The sequence below is a fragment of the Mastacembelus armatus genome, chromosome 23, assembly GCF_900324485.2.
Source record: "Mastacembelus armatus chromosome 23, fMasArm1.2, whole genome shotgun sequence".
NCBI classification, from domain to species: Eukaryota; Metazoa; Chordata; class Actinopteri; order Synbranchiformes; family Mastacembelidae; genus Mastacembelus; species Mastacembelus armatus.
In genome coordinates, this window is record NC_046655.1 from 7497468 (window position 1) to 7521789 (window position 24322).

The window sequence follows — 24322 nt, forward strand, 5'->3', positions numbered from 1 at the left end:
TCCCCCCTTTTTTCCTCTCCATCTTATTCTTCAGCTCCTTGAAACCTGGGCTGTCCATCTATGTTTAAGACACATTACATGTGGCCTCCTGGAATTTACAGTGGCGCTCTCCCAGTAACTCCATTTCGCACAGGAGTCCCTTGAGAGTATGGCGAAATGTCAAGCTGCAAGGGTTGAAAGAGAGACGAGGAGAAAGGGACAGTGAGAGGGGGGAGAGCCAGCGATGGTGGAATTGAGAAGAGAGGATAAAGGAGAGAGACAGAGTGAAATCTGTTGGAAATAAACACTTATGAGTATTTTATGCTCAAGCAGTTTGGAGCCTGGGGTGAAGGCAGAGCAGCCTACAGGTTTTGGGCTGCACAGGTGGAGGAAAACCAATCATACTATATGTGTGTGGGCTTGATGTCACATCACTGCTATAGAGGTCACACGTTTTTAGTCATGAAAAATCAAACATAAACTAAAATGAACCATTTTCAGGAATTTTAATGGCAATGCTCAATGATTTCAAATGGAGGGCAGAGAACATCATTCAGTTTAGATTAGGCCTTTTGTTTGACCTGACACATTTTTCTCTTTTTTCTTTGGCTCAGTGATAAATGAACTAGGCCAGGGTTAACCACCTCAGTGTAAATAAGAGGCAGCCATTCAGGAGCACACACTGCGACCAATAGTCCTGCAGTCTTCAGCCAACCTAGCGCAGGCCAGGATCAATGGCCACTTCACAACTCATTTCCTTTTACGCCTCCCTAACTGCCCTGCCCCAGCTCTGGGAAATAAATGGCACTGGATCTATAAGTCCACTCACACAAGCATAAACACATATACAGGCCCACATAGACACTCATATAAACACACACTCGTATATATACTCTGAGGGGACTGAGCAATTGCCTCAGCTCAATACTCTCCACAATAATTTATTTACAAACTGCCTTGGTGGTGAATGGCGTATCATCTTTCGTGGCCTCACAATCGAAAACAGGCATTCTGTCATTGTTTGTTGCCACTCCTCTGTCGTTGGCTTAAACAGAGTACCAGTCATTAATATAGCGGGGTGGAGTGTTACTGTCACAGCCAGCGTCAGTACATACGTGTAAATGGCTCTGTTTTGTACTAATGTGGAGTTAAAAGGAGGATGGAGAAAGCACGTGTATGGGGGGCGGCGGCGTTCGGATGCTTGAAAGGTAACGCATTGCTGCCTGCTTTTTCTGTTTGTTCCCCCTGCACCCCCACCAAAAAAAAAAAAAAAAAAAAAGTCAAGTGGCTTATAGTCATTTGATAGGTCGCGACACCACTATCCATTTAACAGAGCTTAAAAATCCTACATATGCATATGCCGGGGCGTCTTAAGCTGACAACCAAAAGACAGGATTTGCTAGAAGGCAGCTTTGGAGTGTTGTGAATTTAACAAGCATGTCTAGTATTACAGTTCCTCTCTGCTTTAGCCATGAATAGTAACAAATCAGACTCTGAAACGCATGCCTGATGGTTTGTTGTGTATACCCCCCTCCCCTTCTCTAACTAATATTAAAATGACTTCAAATCTGGTTAAGAAGATGACTACCAAGAAGTAGTAGCATCTTTAATGTCACTGGTGCTAATGTGAGCCAAGAATCTCAGCTAACAAATTCCAGGCTTCATCACAGATTTTTCTCAGATTTTTTTTTTTTTTTTTTTTTTGTTGCACTTGTTAACACTCTCTGCTGCTCCGATTACCTTCATCCCTGACCTATTTTTGAATATATAAATGGCTCTATCCCTCTCTCAAGTTGTTTGTAGTTGTAATGCTACCATGCTGCAAGGGGAGATGCTCTTTATGCGTTGCCTCCAAACACTGTATACATATGTAAGAGAGCCAGCCGGGCTCTCAGCCCTCTCCTCTTCACAGCTTTTCATACAAATGCAGTAAATAAGCTCAGGCCGTGGGGAATTGAGGCTCCAAACAGACGAACTGACTGACATGTCACTTAGTGCTGGCTTTGGCTCTCTTCACTGCAGGCTTTAAGCTGAAGCTGCTAGGTTTTATAGTATCAGTTCAGGTCGGGGCCTCACTCTGCTGCCAAGGTGGACTGACATCTCTTTCATTTGCAGCTTTACAATTTCAGACATATTATTTTCTAGATTTTTAAATCTTGGTAAATAAACCGTTTGAATATTTAGTGTGCAGAGGTGATTTAATCTGTTTCCAACCAAGTCCTTTGGTAGGGTACGCTGAGCATTTGTTTGGGCCACATACAGAGAATGCACTCCAGTGTGCAGTTAATGATGGAAGTCACACTAGGAATCGCAGCAGAGATAGACAGGCCCACCTCTCTCCAACCTATGTTCCCACTCAAACAGCCTGCCATTCTTCATCAGGACCTAACCACTGCTTATTTACCCACACCGGGGGACTTAACTGGCATGAACCGATCAGTGATAGCACTAGAAAGCTGCTTGTTCCACCCTGATAAAAGTGACGCTCATGAGCATATGCAGAACATTCTTTGTGGACTAGGCACAGCACTTCAAGCTTGACTAGACACTAAGCTGATATTGGTTTCACGCTTGAGTCCATGGTGCCAAATCCTCCAATGGAAACCCAGAGATTTGATTGTTTCTGCATATGCATTTATCAGAGGTTTACATGATAAATATACATTAGCCTGGTGGCTTAGCCATGCATGGTATTGTCTCAACGATACTATTCTTCATGCATTCCTTTTCACCTGTTTGGACTTCATCATCCAATTCAGCGTGAACCTGATAATCATAATTTGCACAAAACTTGAGATGGATTTGTAGGACTTTTCTTTTTTTTTTTTTTTTTTTTTTTTGCATCACTTTTCAAAAAAAATCTGTCATGCTGAGGAAATGCTTCTCTTTTGGAACAAGTTTTGAATGTGTGAGGAGATAATCCTTCTCGAAATAACTGGAAACAGCTTGTTTCTTCTTCTTTCCATATTCTTTTTGTCATCTATCAGTACACCAACAAGCTAGTGCCTGCACCATGACATGTCTCCTGTTCACAAGTAGACGTCCTAAGATATGTGTAAAATTACTCCCATACCCCTTTTGGCTTGGTCGTTGCTTAATACTGTAATGCCTTCACCGCAGTCCTAAATGATATGTCATTTATCTTTCATACACATTTCAACCAGAGGTTTTATTTTTTTAATAACCACTGTAATTGATCTGGCCTTGTATGGAGTGCTATGAAGGGAGTGATCATGCTTTTGGCACATTTATCAAAGCTTAAGAAAAAAAAAATGCAGAAAGGAGGCTCTTTTCTTACATAGTCGGACTAAGTGTGCGACAGAGTGATAAATTTTCTTGTTAGGAGAAATTACATCCACTAACTTGAGCTACTTCAGCATGAAATTGAAAAAGAAGCATTTCTTGTGAATTTCCATTCTTGATTCAATGAAAGATGTAGATTAGCCCTTTGGAAAAGAGTGCAGAACAAGAATGAAACTAAAGAAGTATGACTCTGCTCACGCTTGCTTGTTCTTGGAAGCGTGATATAGGATGCTGTTGGAAAAGGCTTTGTTTATGGAAGTTAGGCTCAGTCAGCCTGGTGGCAGATTAAAGAAAAAGTGCGTAACATCTCTTTCTCCTCCTGTGTGCGTGTGTGCATGTGTATGTGTGTACATGTGGTATACATTTATGTATTCACACACCAACCTTATGCATTTTTACATTCTTATCAGTGTGGCTTTCCAAGCTCCTTTGCCTACCCAGTCACAGTCTGTGCCTGTGATAGCTCCCTTTCTCCATGTCTTTCTCACTTTTCACAGACACACACATGCACACAATGCCACACACACACACATACAGAGACACATTTTACCAGAGCCAGCTCAGTCTAGCAGCCTGTTCTGGTGAGGGTGGTGGAACACTGATTGATAGACGCTGGGTGTCAGAGTGGAAGGCAGATAACTATATCTTCTGCAGCTCACTTAAAGGTCAAACACACATTGCTGTAATTGGAATTTTCACAAGACAACCACCAAGGTACTGTACAATGCAAAGTGGAGAGAAGAGAGACAGAAGGAGGAGCAAGGGAAAAGATAGTTTTCATATAAGCAAAATAAATGAGAAGAGAAGGAAAGTGAATCTGATCCAAGGCCCTTCCACAGTCCAATGTAGTGGTTCCTTAGTGAGCTGACCGAAGGATACATCATCCTCAGTGCAGAGCAGCCTGACTGAGGAGACTGGGGGTTAATGACAAGACAAAGTAGTCACATAAACGTGCATGCAATTAACTATTAAAATAACAGCCTATAAAAACCTGTCCTGATTTGTTTCAGTGGTCACTGATCAAGGTTTCTCCTCTCACCTGATATCAGTATTATAATCAGTACGTACAAATGTATGGTAGTTTTAAGTGTGTGCCATTACAGCTATACAGGCCACACAATGAGTGAGGTGAGGTCATTAACAGCTAAGGTCAGGGTGCTCTCCCATCGACCCCAGAAAAAGGTAACACTTAGACTCAGCACTTAACTTGAGCTCGGCAAGACGAGACAGACACTCATGCTATTGACCTGCAACAGCAGAGCTCCCAAGACAGGGTCTTATATGCACTAGACAGGCATACAGGCTTGAGTTACTTGTGTCAATGCACATGCACACCTAAAGATAGTGCATTCTAAATGACACGAGCCCCCTTTTCATTGTTTTGGTTGGCATAAAGACAGATGGCAGTGCCTCCCAATAGCTTTTCTGTTCTTCCTAATTATTGTTTTGTGTTCCTGTGCAGGCTTTGAGTGTGTATTTACTGTGTACGTGTGTATATGTGTGTCTTTATCTGTGGTTTAATGGAGGGTAAATGCACCTAAATGCAGTTTACCTACTCAGGATGCAGCAGCTGAGATGAGCCAGGGTTTAGTCACCCTTTTATTTACCAATCTTTGTTTGTGCACGTGTATTTTATGTAGCATGCACATATGCACACATATGAGCGCACATTCATCTTTTCAACAGCCTCTACTGGTTTTGGCATTCTGTACAAATCCATCTCTTCCGCTGTGGCTGCTTGCACTCTGGTGCCACAGTGAGATAGCTAGTCGCCTCTGGCCATGTTTTTGCAGTTAATAAGGCCTTGTCAACAAAGACAGTCACAAGCGCCAAGAAAAGCAACTTCATTCTGTGTCTGATCCTCTGACAAGAATGATGAGAAATCCCCTAGTTTACTCTCAAATACAGCTGACCGAATAGCTACAGTTAGGCATATAGTTATTTTTTATATAGTGTCATACTGTCAATTTGGAGGATAATTGGCATTCTACTTAAAAGAATCAAAATCAAAGCAACTGAGGTCTTCCCATCCCACAGTTTGAGTTTTTGCACTGCGCTCAGCCCGTTTTCCAGATGAACTGTGGCTGGCCTGAATGCAACATTTCATATCAGGTATTCGTCCAGCTGTGTGACCTCCAGGTGATCGTGATCACCTAAAGAGGAAATCAAGCATTTCAGGAGAGAGAGAATGTGTATTAGAGAGTGAGTGTGTGTAGCTGTGTTTTTTTTTTTGTGTGTGTGTCTGCAAGTATGGGATGGTTGCACAGTTGAACACTCATACCTCATGCAAGCTTTGCTTTTGCAAAGAGAACACTTGACATCACACAATGTCCACCTCGAACACAGACACACACACACCTCTACCCCCCCCCCAAATACCTTTCTCCACTTTCCTCCCTCCTCTCTCTGTGTGTCTCTATTTTTCTTCCTCTCTGTCTCTTTGTGATAGTATATTGTGGAGGTTCTCAGTTGCTGGGCTGTAAAGGACTTCCCTAAGAACAGCAGTAGATAAAAGAGCATTGCTGAATGGGCCTGCTGTCACCTTATCTACACGTCGCAGTACAGCACAGGTCAAAGTAAAGACTTTGCTAAAGCCACCAGCAGGGACTGAGAGTGAAGCAAATAGGTGCATTGTGAGGCTAAATTGAATTTCATAAGTGATGAAGCATGGTAGAAATGCACTGAGGCAATGGACAGAAGAACCAGTTATGAGATTTGTAAGGCTAAGAGCTAATTTACTTTATTTTGGAAGTATGGTTAATTTTCTGGTACAACTTTCAAACGTGTTCAGAACTGTCAAGATGCTTTTTTTTCCAGTATGACAAGGCAGTCTTGTTCCAGTTCTCTCTCACTTTTGTGGGTTCTATGTTCAAGGTAGCTGAAAATGTTTTTTCTCCCCTGCTCAAACAGATATATCATTGTATTTGCACAGGATATCCATGGTGATAACAGCGGGAGGTGAGATATTAGCGAATGTTAGCGGTTGCAGTGAACGACAGCAGGCCGCACTCTCTGTTATTGCTGGCACAGGTCTCCCAGCCTCTCAGCAGACACATATGTATTGGTGCACATGCACTCTTCAACTCTCACAGACATAAACACACACACTTTATCTGCGATGGGTAAAGCAGACCCCATGTTTTGTCTTCGTTAGTGGAAAAATACGTGTGAGGTTACACAATGGAGCTAGACACCCGGGAGCCCCTCCTACCATCGCCACTCTTCTCCCTTATACAAGCTTTCTTCCTGGGGTAGGAGCGAGCAAATTCATCTCGTCAATCCTCCCGGGAGGGTGTAGCTATGCAGCTCTGTTTACTGTGGCAGAAAGTTAATATAAATTTTCATCAGTGGGGGAAGTTTACACATATGATTCTATTTGTCCTTCATTATTAGCACCTGAGTCTGGGGCTGGGTAGGCATAATTGTCTACAGACACAGGCCAAATAGATGCAAGGGAAAGGCAAATAAGCACACCCCAAAATAATTTGATGCTTGTGTGTTACAATCCTCCACCCTAGGAATTCTTAATCTAGAGAATCAATAAACAAGGGGTGAGAGACGTGGGAGAGAGGGGGAAGAAAGACAGAAAGATGTGAGGAAGAAATGAATAATGTGATATGAGCATGTGAAGAGCAGGAGGGAGGGGAGAGGAAAAGAAGTTGAGTTGAATTCAAAGTGCAGCAAAGAGGTGGAAAGGAGGTGAAGAGAGCAAGCAATCAATGTGCAAGGTTTTCTTCCCAAACATCTATTATCCACTGTAGAAAAAAACGAGATTAACACAACAAATGGCAGTTTATTTTCATTTTTTTGATGAAGCACTTTATATGTAGAGACAGAGGAAGCTGATTTAGCTGAAAATACTGAGATAGAGATAGTAGAGTGGGACACAGAAGCCCATTGTTCTGCTGGAAAGCTTTACCTCCATCCTGAGGCCCAAGCAGATTCTCCATGGACCTCTCCCTCCTTTTTCCCCTCTCCCTCCCTTGTTCACTGCAGACTGTTGATTTATTGAGTCATACATTAAAATACTCATTACTCCTACATACTTTCCATACTTTTCTTTCTCGCTAGTTTCTTCCTTCTTTTTTTTTTAGTTTCTCATAGAAGCATCATGTGAGAAATTATGTGTGTGTTTCTGTTGGCACCTGGATTTCGGTCCAAGGGAATCCAGGCATGTATTGTGCTCTGGGTTTTGTGGTAGCGATAAGGGAACTGAATCTGCAGCCATTGCTGAGGCACCGGTGTGTCACCATCAGCTCCGACATTTATGAAAGGACAGTCTTTCCACTCCTGTGGCTGAGTTACTTAAGGTGAATGGAATCAGTCGCAGCCAGAGAAGCTGCACACATCACTATCTAGTGTGATGGCCAAACAATTAACAATGTTCATTTACCAGTGAGTATTCAAAGAACCAGAAAGGCTTGTCAGTCATCATGGTTTTCATGCAGGTTTGATGTGATGCAACGTTAGCAACTGTGCTGTCAGCTAGTTTCTGTTTTAGGATGGTCTCTGCAATCTCATAACCACCCAGCACCATTCTTTCTACTCTAGTCTGAAGACTGCTCACGACCATGCTCCCTGATCGCACTTTGCTTGTTTTCAAAAACTGAGGTCCCACTTTTGTATTCTGACATTGTATGGGACATCTTATCCTTCTCCCCCTCTCTTCTCATTTGTCTATCCTCTCCAGCCAGCCCCTCCAAATCTGTATACATCCATCCATCTGCTCTGAATCCACTTATATAAAAAGATAGGGTGTAAATATTTTGGTGTGGAGTGTCAGCGCATATCTCTCCTGCCAGCGGGCCAGCAGCCTCAGTCCAATCAGCCATGTTTGTTTGTTCAGCTTAAACTGTTTGTGCCTTGTTTTCTGTGGCATGTGACTCCCTCCAGCTTGATAAAGTGTCACACTTTTTCCTTTTTTTTTTTGCCCCCTCCCGTCTGTGTCTGTGTTTTCTGGAAGCGAGGATAGATAAGCCTGGTGGTGCGGTGCTGTGTGCGTATGTGCATATGCGCGCACCAGTCTGTGTGTGGGAGTTGTCAAAGCTGTCAGCATGACTGGAGTTGTTCTGGCCGACAGCCTAGTGTTGAACAGCAGCCTTTTACTCCCTATAACAAACACAAGCATGCATACACACAAAGCATCTGTTCTGCACACCACAAAAAGACTGCTATTATGATGCAATCCGTTTTGTATTGATCTACAATTGATACGCAGTGTTTAGAGCTAATTTCTGGAACATGGCAATGTCCCATGGAGGCTACGGCGCTGTGAAGATGTATCTGTTGAGGGCAGCTTATTTCATACCTGTGTCATCATTCCAATATCTGCTATATCCCCTAATAACAACAACTCCCAGCGTGACCTGAGCCATGAAGTGATCGGCACAGTCCAAACACAATGTCACAGGCCCTCAGATATATCTAATTCCAATGTCATGGCTGGATTTCGTGGAGTCTCCAGGTGGATTTGAAAGAGTGACATTCTTGGTGGATGGATTATTTCTTGCTTGCTCCCCCCTCACCACCACATGCAATGAGCAATCTGGAGATTTGTAATGGTTTGGCCTGGTATTGCAGGACCTGCTAATGTATTTCATGCTTGTTTAAGACCTTTGCATGCTTCTTATAAAAGTGCATTGTGATAGGTGTTCCTTATTACCCTGTTCTCTATAGATGCAGGGCCTGGGAGAGTGGAGGATAGGGAGGGATGAATAGATGGCAGATCTGGTTTTTTTTTTCAATTCTCTCCTCCCCTCTGTCAGTCTCTTCTCACTCTCTCCTTTTCTCTCTCTCCAGTGATCTCTGCATGCCTATTAATGTAGCAGAGGAATGCCTGTGTAAACATTCTTGTTTCTCAGTCCGTTTCGCATAATAGTTGCCTGTATCGCCTTTCTCCTGACTTCACTATCTGAAACCAATTACACCAGATCCATTTGGGCTGAATCTTATTTTCATAAGGATCCCCGTGTCGCGGTCTTGGTCGCTCTGTGTGTTATTTTCCCTCCCCTTATTTTTTTCCCCTATTCCTCCAACCTCAGTGATGGATATCAACATCAAATATGCCTCTGAGTGCCTTGTTATTTATATAGCAGGGCCTGACTCTTTTTCTCATTCTCCCTCTCTCTTTCTGTGTGTCTGGCTTGCTCTCTCATTCTGAAGAATGTGTCACATTGTGCTGTTTATACAATGTGTGCATTAATAGACCGAGGATGTCATTTTTTTGTGCATAGCAACCCAGGTTAAATAGATGGTGTGCCTGCACTCGTCTGTGTTTTTGTCCGCTCTTCAGCAAACTTTTGATGACTTTCCTTGGCATTTGGTGCTTTTTGTGCTTTGAGATGGGCTTCAGCTTTCCATCTACGTGGAGTGGGAAGTGGGTGGCACAAATTGGTGCTTTTTACTGTAATGGCTGAATACTCAGAGCCAGTGAAAGTGAGGGGACAGGACTTTTTTTTTTTTTTTTTTCCTCCCTTACCGTCATAGACTCTCAGAAAAATGGCTAACCCCACTTCCATGGATGAGGTGACAGACAGTTTCAGGCATGACAAACCACTCTGGAAAAGTTTGGCCGGTGTTGATAAGGTCTGTGTTATGTTTGGAGAAGTACTCTTTATGCAATCTGAGCAGACTTCTTTTCTAATAAACCCAGTGTAGTTGATCTCTCTGGCGTCACCTCTCATACCTGCACCTCCCTCGATATTTACCTGGCATGGATATTGGAAGTGCAGTTAAAACATCTCTTTCTTTGTACTCTTGACCGTGTGTAATATATCGAGTGGCTCTCTTGACTTTGGGTATAACACAGTGAGTCATTATTGATTCACACATGGATACACATTTCCTCCTGACAGCTACCTTGGGCTGCTCTCATCAAGCAGCCTTCTGTCTAACTACTGTGTGCAGGACTCAATAAGCCTTATAATTACTTTGATTCACCAATCATGGTGAGATTAATTAGGGCTTGTGTTTTAATTAGCAAAGTGATTGGCTGCATTCAAAGAATTTGTTTTGTCTTTTGCGTTCAGTAAAGGGAAGTCAAGTAATGTTTGATTTCCCCTCCATTTTGAATCAAGTCCACAAACAACAAAGCTTGATGTGTCGTGTGTGTATGTGTGTGTGTGTGTGTGTGTGTGTCTGCCTACTGTGGATGCTGCTCTGTACATTAGTATGTGCTACAAGTAACTTTTAGTTTGTGTGTGTGTGTGTGTGAATGGGTGTGTGCTGAAGAAAGGCCGTGGTTCAAGTTACAGATGTCACAGCATACACACACACACACACACACACACACACACACACCCATACACACATAACCACACACATACAGTCATAGGTGTGTGGCGGTGGCGACTGGGCTCCTCTTACCAAGGAGACAGATCAATGCAGTTAGGACCCAGTGCTGGTGTAATGTGTTTGTTTACTTCAGTTCAGAAAACCTGGCTCCTCCTGAGCAGACAGACAGACAGACATCTCAAAACCCCAACGCCCCCTCCCACCCCAACCAGCTCAGTCTTTTCATAATTGATCAGGGGGGTGGCTGCATTCCCTAAGGGGTTAAGACGTGGCAACTTTTTTTTTTTCTTCTCTCTCATTTTCAGTACCTCCCTCTCTCTCCTGTCTTCTCCTCTTGTTTGCTCAGGCTCTCAATGTACTAGTTCAAACATTGTTCCCACCAGCTGGCAGAGCCGCGCCATATGCATGCCCTGTCAAGGCAGCTGTTGTCATGGATACTGGCAAGCGCCAGAAAATAAAATGAGCACCCCAGATTCCTGACGAATTGTCACTCTCCATCTGAGTTTTATTTATTTTTTTTATTTCATGCTTCTCCTCCTACTCGTCCTCTTCTTTTTTCATCAAAAAAAAGAAGCACCTGTGAAGTTGTTGTGTTGTGTGTGTGTGTGTGTGTGTGTGTGTGTGTGTGTGTGTGTGTGTGTGTGTGTGTGTGTGTGTGTGTGTGTGTGTGTGTGTGCGTGCACATACAGTATGTGCGTTTCCCACTTGATGCTCATGGGCCTAAAGAGTACAAGCTATACGACTGTGTGGAGGAGCAGCAGTAGTAGCAGATGTGCACAATGTTCTTTTCTGCCAGACTCTTTCATCCATCTGCTCTTGAAGAAATGGAGTGAAGCTGCTAGCCCAGCTGCCACTGTACCTGTGAAGCTGGAGCCCGCTCATCACATGCATTCAGTACAAACAACCAGGCGGGAGGGGATCTGTAATCCCATCAAACCCTAGAGAAATAAATTACACCACATCCCAGCTTCTTTGATTCTTATCATCTCAGTTTCTGGCAAACACATCATAGGGTGTTGATGTCAAATTTTAGAATTTACAAGTATGATTTTTTTTTTTTTTAAATTCTTCATTCCATGTGTAAACAGCTGTTATCTAATTTTAACAACCAGTGAAAGGTCTCCCTTTCTCTGTCCGTCTGTCTGTCTATCTATCACCCATCCTCTGCTCATAAGCACCTTTAATGCATAGAGTAAAACCTGGGCTGCTAGTTAATTCACTCTAAATGTAATCTGATGTTGATTTTGTCAACTTTAATTACAGCTCCCAGGGACACTTCACATGGTGCTGCCTCTACTTCAAATTGATATTATGAATATGCAAATGTGGCAGTAATTTGCAGAGAGAAGTGGGTATTTCAGTTGAGCACACACTAGACAGGTCAATTCTACTGACGCTCTGCCTTTTTTTTTTCAGCCCATCACCCTCCACCCTCTTCTTCAGGGGTGCTTTACACAAACTGTATTTATCCTTGATCACAGCTCTGTGAATTGTTACTAAAATGTATCTCCAGCGTAGTGTTAACCGCGTCAGAATGTGTTGCACAAAACACCAGGTGATGTTTGACGGGGGTTTTCAGTCAGGGACGCCTGTTTGGTCCCTGAAATTTTGAATTATCCCTGCTGTCAGCTTCAGGAAATCTAATATTTTATTTTCAGTGTCTCTTTTCCCCCTTTTCCTCTTTGCCATCATCTTTCTTTCTCTCTTTTTTTCACCATCTTTTGTCTTGTGTTCTTTTCTTCCCAGGCCCTACAAGCAGCGAGGCAATTACTCTTGCAGCAGCCAGGCAGTGGCCTGAAATCTCCAAAGAGCCAGGACAAGCAGCGTCCACTGCAGGTAAAGCAGCTCCCTGTCTAATCTCTTAAGTCCATCCATAATACATGCTACTCTGAAAAGAAGATTTCCTCTGTTCCTCAAGTGTGTTTGATTTGCCAACACAATCCTCAGACCTGTCACTGGAATCCTAAAGCTGGACAAAGCCGTTCCCCAGGAAGCTGAGCATCACATAGACACAAGAAAAACACAGCAGACTCAGAACTCAAAGAGGAAAGTTCCACTCATATAGGTCACCTGTCGATTTTCAAGTATACATTTTATGGTCTAAAAACATTTGATGCACATTATCCGCCAAACTGGACAATAATTATCACTTCAAGCATATCCAAAGGTTATATGTGAGGATGACAAATTGAAGGACATCTTTGATCTGTATGCTTTTCCACACAAGATCCATAGTGTTGTTGACACAGAACATCCAGAGGTTAGTTATTATTTGAAAGACATGTCAGCCTCACTAGTGGGTTACACAGACAGCTAATTTTAACTGCCTGTCATTTCCCACTCTTCACACTAATTTACCTTATTGATTCATAGAGCTGTCTATTTCTGTTGTCAGTGAATTGGAAAAGGTCACACTTGTACACATATGCACACACACACACAAGCAGTTGCACACCGACACCCGCATTCACACGCACATATACAGTGCACATTAACACATTGCCTGCAGTCCTCGTTCTTCCTGATGTTAAGATTTTACTCACACATTCTGCTCATTTAAGTCAACAAGACATCTAGTTGGTTTTCCTGCTCCAAATTATGTAAGGCCCCTTGACATCTGCTCCTTGTTTTTATTATTAGTATTTTTTATTTAATTTATTTTTAGCCATTTGAAATTGAAGGGTGGGAGTTTGTGCCCTCCACTCGGCTAATAAGTACTATCAAGGAGCAGTGGTTTACCTCATTAGGAGCTCTGTGCATTTCATTAATGACAGGGAAATTGGCGTTAACCTCACCCGTTGATATTTTCACAGACTCTAACAATGGCGACACCTTCAATTGGAGTCACACCCCTGTGTAACTAATTACGTACTGGCGAAGAATAAGGTTGGAAAAAACTCAAGTCATGCTTTTACAGTTAATATATATCAACTCAACCTCATCAAGAGTGTTAATATTATCAGTATGTTCACACACACTGGCATCAGAATGATATTTTTAAAGGCTTATTAATTAATTAATTTTGTGTGTTTATTTTTTAATTTTTTTAGTCCTAGGAAAAAGGAAAAGACTTGTTCATTAAACAAACACCGTCTCCAGGTTATTACCGGGCACCACTGCGCTTCTTCTGTTTGCGGTTCTGTACACCGAGGCGAAGAGATTCAAACAAATGGAATCCTGATCTACAAATGCCTCCATAGTCACCAAGTACAATACATACATGGCAGGAAGAACAATATTGAATGAATGAAAGAAGTGTGGGTGCACGATAACTGTCAGCCCAGGTCCAACCCCTGCCTCTAATATTACCAGCAGATGGTAAATATTGAATATTTACATTTGCTTACTCCATCCTTACTTGGCATTGGCGATATGAATCAATATGAATCAGAGGGCCTGCCAATCGGCCTGCCCTCAACTCCCAGCTAATCCATCTGTTGATCCAGCCTTTATTAACATCCTCACCTCTTTGTTCCAAAAAGTCTCAGTGCAGAGCATCACAGGAGAGGCACCGCTGGCTCACCCAGTGATACACGCCAGCACAAACAGGGCTCAGTGCATTGTGGTTCAGGATCATTTTAACAGTGGGACTGTGCTGCTGTGTGCCCTTGAATCCACTCATTTCAAATGACATTTTAGCTGTAATACCCCATTGTGCAAATATCAGTATAAAGCAGTGGAAACTCTTACTTGATTAAAAAGCCTTGTTTTTCTATTCTTACTGTGCTAGTTCTTCTTTCTTGTCAGTATCAGTTTTTTCTCCCCTTTTCTTCTTGTCCAGGGGGAGTTTGCCCAATAAAGCTGCATTATTTACTTGGATTATGAGGCCACAATGAGTACTATAGTGCCATGTTTTATTAGCTTCTTGGCTTGATAACAGTCAATGGCAATCAAGCTACATATTTTCCACCGGAGGAATCACGCAGATTGATCCTCTTGTATGATTAGCGCAATAGAAAGTGGGGAAAGGATTAATATTACCATGACATCCTGCTTATGGCAGAGATACTGATAAATCCTCTGCCAGTCTTTTTTGCTGTTGTTTTCCTGTCTTTGGTATTTAAGAGTGGGAAATGATCCATAGATCATGGCATGTAAATTATTTAGTACACAAGCATCTAAGTGCCTCAGCTTGCAGTTTTAATTACGCGTATTAGCGGCTAAAGGCTCTCGCCTGACTAATTCTATCCGCTTGCTCATTGCTGCTTCTCAGGAGTTGATGATGCGGAGGCAGGCAGCTCTGGCATTCACACACCCGCACACACACATATAAAAAAAAAAAAAACAGTCCCACAAACACACATACAAACACGCACACAAGCTGCTTCTCCACATTTGCGTAATGTGACAGGTCTATTATTACACAGTAAGCCCACGGGAGCACTCAATAAACACCTATTTCTCCCTGTAAATCCCCCTGCCTCCGCCATGCTGCTTACATGGCTCTCCCAAGGCACACAACACCCTCTCGTCTCTGCTCCATTCTCCTCTGCTCCTCTCTCCCCTCTCTCTCCTCTCGTCTGTGGCAATATCCCCCCTCTGAAAGGCATTTATACACTGACATTTGGAATACAAATAAAGAAACGCGGACAAGGAGAGGCGGAGAGGATTACAGAGGCCTATGAATCTGACAGTTGTTTCTCTCTCACACACACACACAGACACACACGTACATAATGCGTTTGCACACAGCCTGCACTTACACACAAACAGAAGCACAATGACACATGCGGTAAAGTTTTTACATTGCCAAAAGTGACTTCATGGAAGTCTTGTCTCTTACTGGTTCTATTGACCATTGAGTGAGTTAAAGTGAGTGTAAAGCAGCTTTACACCTTTGTGGCTGGGAGAAACACTTTCAGAAAACATCTCAGAAAATAAGCTGTGGCAGGTGCTTGATATTTAGAAGATCCAAACCTACCTGACTTCCTTACAACATCTCCTAACACTGTGACATAGCCATCACCCTTTATTTGTCAGGGAACACATACAACTGTTGGAACGACCTGTTAACCCTGTCTCGGGGAGGGCTTGACAGTGTGAAGGTGCTCCCTGACCCTTCCTCCCAATAGGTACCATCCGAGAGCTTACCCTGAGCAAGTGCTGCTCTGCCCCTTTCACATCAGCAAGCCGTGAGTGCCTTTTTACAAGACTAATAACCTCAGCCCCATCTGTGCAATGCTCCGCTCTAAGTTTGAATGAAAATATTTAAGGTTTTTATGGCTGGTTTATGGATGGGAAGCGATGTTGATTTAGCTCTGTTTTCTGTAAATTCTACAGCTTCCTGCCCAGGCCAGTCACACTGGCTGTGGGCACTGGGCCATCCTAAAAAGTGTCACACTTTTAAAGGTCAGGTCCACACGTCTCACCACTGAACCAATATCATCTCGATAGCAGCGCTCATCTGCTTATTGGCTTTCATCCGGAACACACACACAAAGATGCAGGGAAAAGGGCTGCGACGCTAGGTTTGAGTATAGGTTAGCAGACTCCAGCATGCATGGCTAAAGGATGATATTTCACATTTACATTTATGAATATATCTTTCCACTCCATCCCCTCTGGTTGGATCTGAAAATAGAGAAAAATTATCACAGCGAAGTGAAAAAAAGGGGAAAAATATTATGTTATTCATGAGGAAAACTTCTGTTGACTGAGAGAGAGAGAGAGAAAAAAAAACGTCAGCACATTTTAAGTCAAACACTCTTGGTTACTGCTTTTGTAACCAGAAAACAAGATTTTTTTTTTTCACTCCCCATCTCCCTCCCTACCTCTCTCTTTTTCCTGCATTTACAACACCTACAGGACAAGATTGCTAAATTGCGAGGACAGAGCAGGTTCATCATTGTGATGCAAAAGAAGTTGAAATGCAACCCCAAGGCGAGGTAGCTGAGTTTGGGGGATCAAGAGGAAGTGAGAGGGAGGGAGGGATAAGAAAAAAAGTAGCTCAGACCTTTGATGTAGCAGCAACAAATTTACCTTGTGACAGAAGATACATGGGTGCAATAAACGAGTTATACCAGCCCTTACACATGCAATCAGATGATTCTGGCCAGGGTGTTAATTGGATCCTAACCGGCAGATCTGATACGCCTGGGCCCCAGTGGTGAGGGGGAAAAGCCTTTCCAAGTGATGAACTATAATTCACTGAGCTGCTTGAAGCACTTGTAATTTACTGTGTGTCACTGATGAAGAGGCTGATCCAGTGGAGGCCATATTACCTGCAACATCAGAGGGAAGTATCCCTCCCCTGCCCCCCCCCCCCCCCCCCTCTTTCTCCTATGTGCTCTCACCCACTTTCTTCTCCTCCCTCTGCACTTTCTTTTTTGATTCTCTTCCTCTCACTCTCCCCTCTCTCTGCCACTCCTTCTTACTCTTGAAATATGTTCACCTGCAGGAAGCATCAGTCAGGCGTGAATTGTGTCACTTTAATGATAAAGGTGTAACGGTACGTGCTGATGATGTGTACCAACAATATGCACAAGCTATGAGTCACAGCTACGCAGGATTAATCAATGACTATCTGCATGTAGAGATAAATCAATATGGAAATTGCTGTAAGCCCATCCCCATCTCCTCAGGCTTTTTATTAGAGGCCTTTACATGATGGGTCTTTATGTTATGATAAATTATGCTTCCTATGCACTGCTGCCAAGCTGCTATAGAAATTGATTTAGGAAAATATTCAGTAATCTACTTAGCTACAGTCCTGACAGTCGAGAGTATTGATCTTGCTAAGTTGAAAACATGACGTGCGTTTGAGTGAAGCACATGTCTATGCATCTGTGCACTAAATACACATGTACTCGCATACCACGTTCTTGAGCTTCAGCCTGAGGGGTTCGCCAGGCCTGCTGTCCTGTAGCTTTGGTGGTGTTCAAGTGGAGAGTCTCAGCTATCAATAATGGTGTGGCTGTGTTTGTCAGTAATTAGCTAGTAAAAGAACAGCATCAACTAAAAGTCAGACGTCCACAGGCAACCAAAGGGGATCTTGAGTTTGGGCCCTGTGGCCCCAGGGATACTCAGGAGATTGAGATAGAAAAGGTGTGGGGGGTTGAGCAATGGAGAGCTTTCTCACTTTTTTCTTGATTTCTTTCTCTCTCTTTCTGCGTGTATAATGAAGCTAGTGGCTTAATTAGCAGTGACTCTCCCTGCCAAGGATCCACGGTAATTACCAACTACGACCCTTCCATTTCTCATTGCATTTATCTTAGCTGTGTCTGTAGTGCCGCTCAGTCCCCTGTCCAGTGCCACAGGAACAACCTCTGTTGCTGATAACCGCCCCATGTCCTCTGTGCCCACCGTGTTTATGGCCAACATGTTATCACCGCTTCTCCCCCTGCTTATTAGTGCTAAGTGAATTATATGGAAGGAAATCAAATAAAAGGCATTCATCTCTGCTGGACTTTAATTGTTTAAGTTTGAACTCTGATACAGCACTTATCTCCTGCTTTAGGTAATTTGAGTTCACTAATAAAAACGCATTGCTGTAAAGATAAAGCGCCATACAGTGGAGTGGGTGTAATTGCTGGAAGTGCATTTGTCCATTGGTCCGGACAGTTGGAGGCTAGCCAGTGAGCGGTGTATAGTGGAGATGCGTTGTTTTGCATTTAATGCTGGAATGCTCGGTTAAATCAAACATAATGAGAGACTTGGGTGCCAGCATTGCATGGAAGAGACGCCTGAACTCACTGCAGAGGAGCTTGACCTTTTGTGAGTCAGTGGAGAGGCTGCTTACAGGCTGCGGGTGTGACATGAGTGGTGTAATGATCTGCTTGTTCTGGTGAGGGCCCCGCCAGTGTTTTCACATCAGGAGTTAATTTAAAGGTCCTTTGTTTTGCTCTTCAACTTGGAGGGCAAACCACATGGCTTCAAAGTTCATGTCCATACACCTCATCCATTTCTTTAAGACAAGGGACATAAACAAATAAGGGTTCAAATTGTAAGCAGTTAAAAACGTGATTGTTTCTTACAAATGTCTGTAAAGCCAAGGCTCAAATCAAATGACTTGTTCGTAAGCTACTCCTTTCCATCCTATTTTGCACGATTAAAAACAGGAGAAGCACCTTTTCTGTCATTAAGGTCCCTAGTGGCCACATCAACTGCAGCTAATTTCAAATGATTTAATAAATCCCATTAATATTTTTTTGTGCACCAGTAATGGGAAATATATGCTTTTGGATTACAGAGAAATAGAGGCACAGCCCAATTGGCTATCATGGCTCGTCTTCAACGAAGGAGAGTCTGTTCACGGTGTGCGGATGTTTACGCCAATGCCATCGTCTAGTAAATGCTCATTAATTTGATCCCTTCGTGGCAAAATCATTTCTAGGAGAGGCAATTCAGCCTCCTGTTCCTTTCAATTCACCGCTCACGTCAATCAAGCCCTCGTGCAGTATCCTGCAGAATGGAGGTGTTATATTCCTGCAATTATCATGTCATATACTCGAAAATGTAAATGAACGTGTGTGTAAAATTAAATTTATGGGTTGTCAGTGAAGAATAAGAACCAGGAGAGCAATTACTTATCTGCTTTCATCTTGGAGCCTCTGATACGTCAAGCAGAAAAGCATGCAGTTAAATGCTGGAATTAGCATTGTGCTGCACTTCACAATGGACGTGGGCCAGTGCCTTTTCTCCCCTCTCTTTCTTCCTCTTGCCTTTTTTTTCCCCTTTTCTTCCCTTCTTTTTGTTTGGAGCAGTGGTGAAATGAAGATGATTATCACTCATTAAGTCTCTAAAACCCTAATGAAAGTGTAAATGGAAATTCCCAATTTTATAGTCTGGTTGTTTGCTCTTGTTTTTTCTCCTGTTCTTTGATGAAGTCTTGTTTGGTTTTATTCATTGTTGCTGAAATCCTGCATTATTAATTCACAGGTATCTAAATGTGAATGCTTCTATTTACACAATGAAGAAACTGAAGTACAATGAAGACGTCATATTTAATTCCACTTTATATTTGCATGCACAAACATACGTGTTAAATCCTAAGCCTGCATCCCTTTTGTGAACCAAAGCATCTCTGAGCCAGCATCCAATTAATAGTCTTAATGAGTGCATCTCTCATGTTGTTTCTGTGTTGCTCTCGTCCTATTGTCATGGCATCCAGCACAAAACCAGGAGTGACTGTGGGGGTAATTACTTACCTAGCAAACGTACCTTTAAGGGTTAATAACATTGAAGGTGTAAGCACAGCATTTGCATAATTACACACGGACTATTTAATTTGCAACTTTTGACAGCTTTTGTTCAGCTCTCCTCTCATTGTGAATGCATTTTCTTTTCGCACTCTTGCATTGAGGAGTCCAGAGGAAGAAAAGACATGTACCACAACATCCTCCTCCTCCTCCTCCTCCTCCTCCTCCTGCTCCTCCACCTCTTCCACCTTAGATGGAGTCCCTTCTCTCTAAGACCCTAATGAACAATGGAGGCAGGATTTGTTTGAATATGAATATGAATGTGCAGCAGGGCTGGCTGGAAGTTGACCTTCAGCTGTGATTTTCAGTTCATCAGGATTAGTCAAGGCGGGCGATCAGGAGCCACTAATGCATAATGACTTCTAAAATGAAAAATGTGTAGTGACCATGCAAATGTCTCGGCTAATCAAAGAGGGGGGAAAACCTGGGGTGGGGGGTGGGCATCGAGCAGAGCAGAGCTAAACAAGGACGTGTCAAGGCCTGACAGAGAGAGAGAGAGAGAGAGATAGAGGACGAGAGAAAGGTGGGAGGGGAGAGAGACATGCATGGAAAGTAATCAAGGCAGCTTGATTAGCTGGCAATGAGGACAGGGATGTCTTATTGGCCCCTTGACACACCATATAGGCTAGCTGCTGTCATGGCAGCTCTATGCCAAACACTGTCGCAATTAGTGCCATTGAAGGTGTTACTTCATGTTGATATTTTAATTGTGTTGCAGTAGCATGAAGCTTGTCTGTCATCATGCCACATCCAACACTAAAAAAGTTACACTAGCACACTATTTTGATAGAAACCTCATGCTATTTTGCGTTGAAGCTGATTAGATTACATTTTAAAGGTCATATAGGAAAGGAAGAGGGGATTTGCGTCACTTCAATCAGTCTAGTGAAGTGTGTGCGTGTCCAAGTGTTACTCCCTCAAGGTGAATCAACTAGCGAACCGCTGTGTGGTTGCAGTTGATACGAAATCGTCCGATTGTTGTGTTGATTTTATTTTTCTTGAGTGAAAAGTAAACACAATTCAAAAGTATTATCTTTACAAAAACAACAAAAGCTGTTCAATTTTTAAGCAGCCACGAGATGCTGAAGCTGCGTACCACGAGCGTTAGCCCACACTCCCTTGTTAGAATATGCACACACAATCAAAGAGGGAAGAGAAACGGATCCTCCTTCCATTCTTCTGCTGCCTCAGAAGTCGCTGCCTTAGAAGAATTTGGCAGAAATACAGGATATGTATCTTTGTTTTGTTTTGGTGCTGCGTGTGGCAGCTCGTATTTTAATCATTATCACATAAAAATGACATAAATTTTTCAAAATGACAGCAGAAAAGTGCTTGTGAGCCTTGAAAAACTTGTTCAGAAAGCATCTAGAAAAAAATACTCCTTTACTACATAAACTGTCCCCTGCCCAAGTATAGAAATTTGCTTTGGGTGAACCCCCTGAACTCACAGCCCCGACCCACCACAACAGACTGATTGTGCCTGCCATGTGTCCACTTCATCAGTATAGTTTTAATCAACTTTAAAGAGTTGTGTGTTTTCATGCTGTTTCCCAGTAGCAGCACTGATAGGCATGCTAAAGTGGGGGAGTTCAAGGGTCCTGCTAATTAAGGTTTATGTCTATTTAAATCCCTTACTTTTCCCAGCGGGGTGGAAGCAGGAAAATAAGATGAGCAACACAAAGGCACAGCACCCATCTGTCCTTCAGCATCTCCTCTAGGCTGTCGGGCGTCAGGGCCATGGGAGGCCTGCTCTCCCTACCTCTCAGTCTCCAATTACCACACTCCCAGTAGATCCATGCCAGTAGGCCTGACGCATATCTATGATGCTCTATTTTTCTTACTTTCTTCCTTCCACTCCATCCATTTCCTCTCAACTCACTGTTTCTTGCTTTCTCCCTCTTTTTCCTCTCATCCTCACTGTCCAGGTTCCAGTGTCAGTGGCCATGATGAGTCCCCAGGTGATCACGCCGCAACAGATGCAGCAGATCCTCCAGCAGCAGGTGCTTTCCCCCCAGCAGCTCCAGGCCCTGCTCCAGCAGCAGCAGGCTGTTATGCTGCAGCAGGTACACACACACACACACACACACACACACACACACTCAAAACTAAACGCAAGTGCACCTAGACAAAGATTGAGGCACAAACACTGTGGCACATGCAGACACACGCACTCCTCTATGTAAGCCTTGCCCCATCAGCAGTAAGCTGATGTGCTGTAGTGATCTAGATGCACCCAGCAGAACACTAGAATACACAGCCATATACAACAGTAATTTACAACAGTAAATTCACAGATTCAGTTCTAGACCTGCAATTACACGTCAGTAGTTTACCTGTTTATTTAAACGTTGCACCGAACACAAAGGCTCACACACATACCCCCACACATTCCTGAGTCACTGCCGTGCCTATGTAGACAGCCACCAGTTGCTCATGCCAACTCACCATAGCCCAGTGTCCTTGACACGCTTACCAAGAGGAATCTGAAATTGACGTACTTGTTCATGTCACCTCTAATTAACTGTCTCTGGTGTGTCGCTGGTTCAATTCCCTGACAAGTATCCATCGGGGACTCGGAGAGTAGGGCACAGTTGGGTTGAACACTGGAGGCTGAATGATAGGTGATGAGTGATGTAATATTTGGAATCAGCTTGAGAAAGCACGCACTTGGCACAGTCTCGTGTCAGAGTTGAAATGCATTCCTCATTCATAGATTTGATTAAGGGGAAGAGAATTGTTTAATTAAGATTGTCAGTCATTAAGAGCTCTCAGCCTCGAGATTTGAATGCAGTACACTGGTATTGGTTTGCGCTGCTTTTTTAACACCACTTCCTATTTTACAGCTTTTTGTGTACATAAGTTTTGTACAGCACTATAAGTTCTGTTGAGTTATGACTGCAGCAAGAGTTAGATTTTGCCATCTTTGCTACATTTTGCTACCCCCCCCTAGAGCTCCCATTGATTTTTAATATTAGTGCCTGTTAAATCCTGCAGATGTTTAGATGGTAGTAAGCAGAGATTTGGACTGTGTAAAGTGTCCAGTGTCCATACGTTTACTGATGCTGTAAAGTTTGCATGACATAAAACTAAAATCGTCTTTTCAATAACCGGCCACAGTGTTAAAGGAAAGAGTTCAGTGTAGTGAACCTGTTCATCACAGGGTTTGTTCTGTTTATTCTAGCCACTCAAAGGAAGTCAGATCACTCTGGAAGCCAAATGCGTAGTTAATATGATGAATTGTTGCCCCCTACAGAACTCCAGGACTATTAAAAGTCCATATGGACAGAACTGTGAAAGACAGCAAGAACAGACTGCCAAAAGCAGTAGAAAATATTATGCATAATGTGCAACAGATTTGGTACAAGCAACATGTGATGTGCAGCTGGAGTTTAACTACTGCAAGATTAAGAGTAAACGTCTAGTTAATTGTAAATTATCTACTTTGTGGGTTTTTACATGTAAATCTGTTAGAATTTGTTATACGCCCCCAAAATGGCAGAGTTGGATCATTTATAACATTTATACAGAATCATTGCTTGAAAATACTTATTTGGAGTTATATTGAAGAGAACTGTGTGCTTACAACAAATATGTGTTTTTTCTTTCTCTGTGTGTGTGTGTGTGTGTGTGCGTGTGGTATGACTGTGGGTGTACAGCAACACCTGCAGGAGTTTTATAAGAAACAACAGGAACAACTGCATCTACAGCTTCTTCAGCAGCAACACCCTGGCAAGCAGGCTAAAGAGGTAGGTGTATCGCATGCATATATTTACACCACCTATGATTTCAATACACAAATATTTAACGGACTTAGAGTACAGAAAGACTGCTGATTGTTGATTGTAAATGTGGCGCACATGCATTTAGTTGAATGGTATAAGTCACTTTTCATTGTTACAAATAGCAATCACACACTCACACACACACACTGATTTATTGAAAAGAGACCAAAGACAAAGGGTCCTGGGTCCAACTCATTAATGAAGTGTTTCTGTGGGCGTACAAACACACGCACCACTGCTAAAGTTACAGTACACGATGCTCATAAATCACAGTGACAGGCAGCTTGTCGACAGACGTGGCTCTGTCTCGTTCTCTTTGGCTATCAGAGAAGAGGAGACGAGCATGACAGCCCGAGCCATATTTGCGTAACCATGTTGGTGTGAACCCTGAGAGCCGGTCTAGAGCCACATCCCGACAACACTTTATGTGTGGAAGCCGTTAAATTGATCAGAAAAATGTATCACATAAACACACACACACACAGACACACTATGGTTCTTTTCTCTCTCTCTCTCTCTGTTCCACCGCTCAGTGTCTCCTCAAGCAGCCCATTATGCTGCCCCTACAGGAAGCTGCAACTGACCTCCCGGCGGCTTTGTTTCTGTTTGGATTTGTGAATAGAGTTTTTCAGGGGCCCCTCCATCAAATATGGAATAGAAATTGCTCTCTTATTTCTCTTGAGGCAGGGTGGAGGCATAGGGGGAGCAAACCACCTCCCACCATCACTCCATTATGCAGCCTGTTTTCCAGTGAGCGCATCACAAGTT

The 24322-nt window shown here is 43.0% G+C and overlaps 1 protein-coding gene across 2 annotated transcripts in view; it reads left to right on the plus strand.

Annotated features, from left to right (window-relative positions):
- The window catches only part of foxp2 (forkhead box P2), an 89025-nt gene that overhangs the window by 37249 nt on the left and 27454 nt on the right, over window positions 1-24322 (plus strand). For both annotated transcript variants that reach the window (XM_026326756.1, XM_026326757.1), the window contains exons 4-6: window positions 12322-12411; window positions 21698-21835; window positions 23429-23518. In XM_026326756.1, coding sequence (XP_026182541.1) covers window positions 12322-12411; window positions 21698-21835; window positions 23429-23518 — 318 coding nt within the window. The remainder of the gene's footprint in view (window positions 1-12321; window positions 12412-21697; window positions 21836-23428; window positions 23519-24322) is intronic.